Source organism: Ostrea edulis, chromosome 2 (genome assembly GCF_947568905.1).
Source record: "Ostrea edulis chromosome 2, xbOstEdul1.1, whole genome shotgun sequence".
Lineage (NCBI taxonomy): Eukaryota > Metazoa > Mollusca > Bivalvia > Ostreida > Ostreidae > Ostrea > Ostrea edulis.
The window spans coordinates 3097876-3103081 of NC_079165.1; the positions used below are offsets into that span (position 1 = coordinate 3097876).

The following is a 5206-nucleotide window of genomic DNA, read 5'->3' on the forward strand; positions in this document are numbered from 1 at the left end:
AAATCAGGTTACCTAGTAATGAAGTATTATATTATCAATTCCTCAATCCGAATATCTAAAACATTTAATACACATTCGTTCTATGGTTGAAATACTTTTAACATTATTTATTATCTTTTAAAAGATACAGACTAAGATTGGGTAGTACCGTTGTTAATAACGATGTATAATTAAAACCATTGCAGTCATTAATTAAACCAGAAAGTGCACAGTTGTTACTGGGCTCGCAAACAGTCGGCTGCTAAACAAATATTAGCCTGCTTAATCACGCAGGGAGTAAGGAACCGTTCTCTGCATCCGAAAATAAAACGAGCGCAGCTGTGATTTTCTTAAGTAGACAAACGGTGAAAGTTTTTTTTTCTCCATAAAATTACGTATGTTTGCTTGGCATCTTCATTTCCTCGCAAAAGCTGTCTATAACAGCATGGCGGACTTATCGGTGTGGGTGCAACGACATCTATCGAGAGTTCAGGAGGACTTTGACGAGGTTGACAAGGACAAGAGCGGGTCTCTGGACTTTCCGGAAGTGTGTAATGTGCTGCAAAAGTCTGGCTTTAAGGGGACTCCAGAGGAAGCAAAGGTAGGGCCGATTTAACTGTCACGCCCCAGGAAGGAATTTTGTATTTCATGTCAAAACAGCAAACTTTCACAAGTGATTTTTTCCCGTGATGATGGAATTCTAGAAGTAAGTAATATATTAAATATATAATTTATATGTGATGCTGTCTTTCAGAGAATATTTCAGACATTGGACGTGGACAAGAACAGCAAAATCTCCAAAGATGAATATGTTAATTCTATGGCAAAAATCCCACAGATAGACTTCAAGTAGGTATCGGAACTTCATTCACTCGATGTTTCAAGTTTAACAGTACAAGAACACAGTGATGTGTTCTGAAGGTCGGTGATGAAAGCTTGTGCAGGTGTACTCCAAACTTCGCCATTCCCACACTTAGTGTGCAGGATTGCAGATATTTTGGCAATTCTCTGCTGGTTCATAACCAAACAATCCACGGGCGGCCAGTATTCATATAGTTTATTACTTAATGGCATTATCGGTCCCTCTTGTTACGCTCTCTCTCTCCCTCCAGAATAGATAGATAGATAGATAAAACTTCATCTTTGTTACTCGTGAATAGGTGTGAAATGATAATTGGTGTGTCCCGAGTGATAATCATAATTAGGATATAAGTTTGTTAAGATAGAATTTACTTTAAAATCTATATTTTTTAATGAAAATCTCCTTAACAGACAGTTAAAACTAAACAAAATTAACCAACAATTTTAAATTGGGATAAAAAAAAATAAGCGTGAAGGGCTACACAATTTAGCCCTATGTTCGGCGCTTATTACCTTTGAGCAGGGAGGGGTCTTTATCGTGTGGCACCTGCTGTGACACGGGGCCTCGGTTTTTGCGGTCTAATCCGAAGGACCGCCCCATTTATTCGCCTCTTACGACAAGCAAGGGGTACTGAGGACCGACGGAACTTTATCTAAAGAAATTCATGAACTCGTTCATCTATTTAATCGTATTTCTGTTTTTCTATTTAAAGATTTGCTATAAACTGTTACAATAATAATTATACCATTCATTTTTTTAACAAAATGAGTGTTTGAATTACAAATTGCACGTCAGAATCTTGCACTTTTGGATTCAAAATTAAAAACATGAATAAGTGTTGAAGCACCTAATGAATAAAAAATGACGGCACATATATGGATCACAAAATTTTCAGTGAACGCATGTAAAGATTATCTCTATATTTTGCTGATTTTGTCATTTTCTTCTTTTACACACAAGTTACTTTTCGAACTTTACTCGGTATGAGTTGGGGAAGAGCTTTCTGCTCCATATAGTCTTTGAAAGATTGCATGAGTGCTCAAATAAGCTGAGGAAATGAATCTTTCTTTTAATATTTTAGACAAATCGCACTCCGACGAGCGTTCCGAAAGTTAGATAAGGACGGGAGTGGCTTCTTGACACGTGACGAGATTTTGGACGCGGCCAGTAACGAGGCAGAAATCAACGTGTCAGCCGACAAAATATCAGACATGCTGATCTATCTCGTCAAAGATAACGACAAAAAGGTGCTTACGATTTACTTTTGACCACGCCATGTTTTCGTTGCAAGAATATGGTACTAGTCTGAGATTCATTATCATATATCTGGTACCAGTCCAAATAGTATTGCATAATAGATTTAGTATCAGTCCAAGAAGTATTACACAATAGATGTGGTACTGTAGCAGTCCTATGATTATTACATTATAAATTTAGTTACTCTCCACGAATTTTTACGTCACAGACTGCATACGGTGCCAGTCCAAGAATTATTTCATCGTCTTCCTTTTTCCTTAATTTTGACATATAATACTAGTAAGTGATGCAAAACGTTTAAATTTCTTCACAATTCAATCTTTACGCATTCATGTACACCACTGTATTTACAGATAGACTACGAGGAGTTTCTGAATATATGGAACGTGAAATTTACTACTCCTGTCATGCGAACACTGTTCCAGAAGTTGGACAAAGACGGAAGCGGAAAATTAGACAGGAAGGAACTGTTGGATGGTCTCCATGGAGACAACGAGCTCCACCTACAGGCGCCAAAGATTGCAGCAATTCTGATCAAATGGAGTAAAGATCATAATGGGCCGCTCTCGTATGAAGAATTCCTCAAAGCGTACGGAAGTGTGTAATCCATGCGAACACTACTTTGTCATAACCAAAACATATATCCGTCACTGTTGTTTAAATTAAGAATATATGCGTTTTTCTCTCTCGTGTTTTTACATATATTTGTATATTTATCGGTATGTGTCGTAGACTATTACATGGATAAACACTGCACTTTAAGAAGTCAAGAACGTTTTCTACAATCATTGTATTACATTATTGGACTCCTGCGAGAAGGGCTGACTTTTTCAGTCAACGGCTGACTTTCAAACTAGCATAATATACGGAAGCGCTTTTGTGATATGAATATATTTAAATCCAATGTCAATTTAAGAATAAAGTAAATTCAAATGGAACAATGCAAAGCACATAGACATTGTCAAAGAAGAAGAAGAGTACCCCTACCCCTACCAAGTTCTGATTAAGCAATGATTTTCTCTCGTATTATTTCCCCCTCAGAAAATGCGATTAACAGCAGATACTTTGATTGAAACACTGGTTTTGACAGCAGTGTCACCTAAGTCCAAAGTGTCAAAATTAGTGTGCCAAGAACGGCCTAACAATCGGTATGAAAATTGGCATTTAAATACTGATCATACGCAGTAAAAGCTCTTGCGTGTCGAATCAGTTGAGATATGAAAAGTGAAGAAAACGAACAGTGATCAATCTCATAAATCCCATATATATACACACCATATGCAGGTGATAATGGAATATTGCTACATAAATATTGGAAGTTGACGATGGAGAACCTGAAATCATCCCGTTTCTCATAAAGTTGAGGTGTTACTTTGCCATGAATATTCATTTTCAATCAAATATCCAAGTACGAAGCAGAATATGCGGAGGACTCTGTGGTGTCTTTTATTTCGAGTATGGTATGGTATGGTGCAGTCTTTACATCTCTCAACTGATTCGTTGTAAAATCGAGGCAAGCTACTAACACACAAGTTGATGTTACAGAGGTTTCTACAGTATCGTTTAAAGTCAGCATTTTGCAAATTCTATGGTCGTTATCTAGTTTGCCAATACAACCTATCATTGGGCCAAATGTTGTCCGACTTTTTTCATACCGATTGTGAGGTCGTTCCTGGCACACTGACTTTGACTACGGATAACTCCGTTTACCTGATCAAGATACAGGGCTCATGACGGGTGTGACCGGTCGACAGGGGATGTTCACTCCTTTTAAATATCAGATCCCATATCTGGTATATCTTGAGCTCAGTGTTTGGTCACCTTTTAATTTTGTATTCCTTATACGAGTTATGAGATTGATCACTGTTCGTTATCTTCACCTTTTTAATCAGGTAATGCACATTTTACTTTAAGTTATTACACTAACTAAATACTCAGCAGATTAGTAACAGATAAACACAATTTGAGCCGTTCCTAGCGAAAAAGACCCTTATCTTATCCAACAATGTTTTTCCAAAAAGCCTCATAATGAAAAATCTTAACGTCATATCTTGCATACTCGTAAAGAAAAAGGTCATGATTACCAATCACGAGTTGGTTTTCATCGTTGATTGACTGTAATACTTTAATGACAATCAACATATTTAGAGGGATGTTCTCTCTAGTTCACACTTTAGCACTAATATACTTAAGGACCCTTTTTTGCTAGGAACGGCTCATTTCATCCTTGTAGTTTTCTGTAAGACAATGGAACAACAGTTTGCTAATGATAACGTTTATTCTCCTGGACTGTAAATACATGGCAGAGAAAATTATGGAGGTAGACAAATACAGGTGACGATAACCTCCAGAAAATCGACGGAATTAGTGAGATGAGCAACATTCAAATCCGAATATAGGAAGAGATCGAAATGTTTGAAAACATCAACAAAAACCACGATTCCTGTCGTGGGTAAAAGCTACACCCTTAGTGCGATATTATATTCGCCACGGGAAACATGAAATACATAGGATATCAGCGAATTCGCACAGGACATTCATCTGACAATGCATAACATAAATATTATAAGTTGTGTTTCTTAGATGTGTACACAGTTTGTCATACGATTTAGTATGTTGTCATCAGAGAGTTTGAAATGCAGAGGCGTTTGAAATACACATTCTGATATGGGCAAACGACATTGTAAATATAAATGTACAACACAAAGAACAAATTAGTGATTATGGAAAACTGTCATACGGATGAAGGTACAGTGTAATGTTGGAAATTATAGACACGTTGAAAACCATTATCATACTCGACTGTAAGTTGGTTAACAGTGGTTTTCTCTAATACTACCCTAACGAATCAGTGAATATTGAATAATAAATACATACTTAGCACTATTTTGATAAAACTGATACACCCGTTGGGACCTGCATCTTGATGGTAAGAAACGCTCTGTAGACAATAAATCAGGAGAAGAGCACGTGATCCAATTCACTGCAGTAAGTAGTCAATGTATTTTCAGTTTCTCGGACCGATCTCCTTCAATACTGAGGTCAGCCTTTAAGTTTGGGTTTGGACTGTTTCATAAATTCTAATTGTAATATTTTGATATAGTTTTG

General features: G+C 36.9%; 1 protein-coding gene across 1 annotated transcript; it reads left to right on the forward strand.

Annotated features, from left to right (window-relative positions):
• The first annotated feature begins 210 nt into the window (after window positions 1-210).
• On the forward strand, window positions 211-3036 carry LOC125682010 (16 kDa calcium-binding protein-like). The gene is made up of 4 exons (XM_048922383.2): window positions 211-580; window positions 734-828; window positions 1923-2088; window positions 2452-3036. Exons 1-4 carry the CDS (start codon window positions 377-379, stop codon window positions 2701-2703), a joined length of 717 nt encoding a protein of 238 aa, XP_048778340.2. The 5' UTR covers window positions 211-376; the 3' UTR covers window positions 2704-3036.
• The last annotated feature ends 2170 nt before the right edge of the window (window positions 3037-5206 follow it).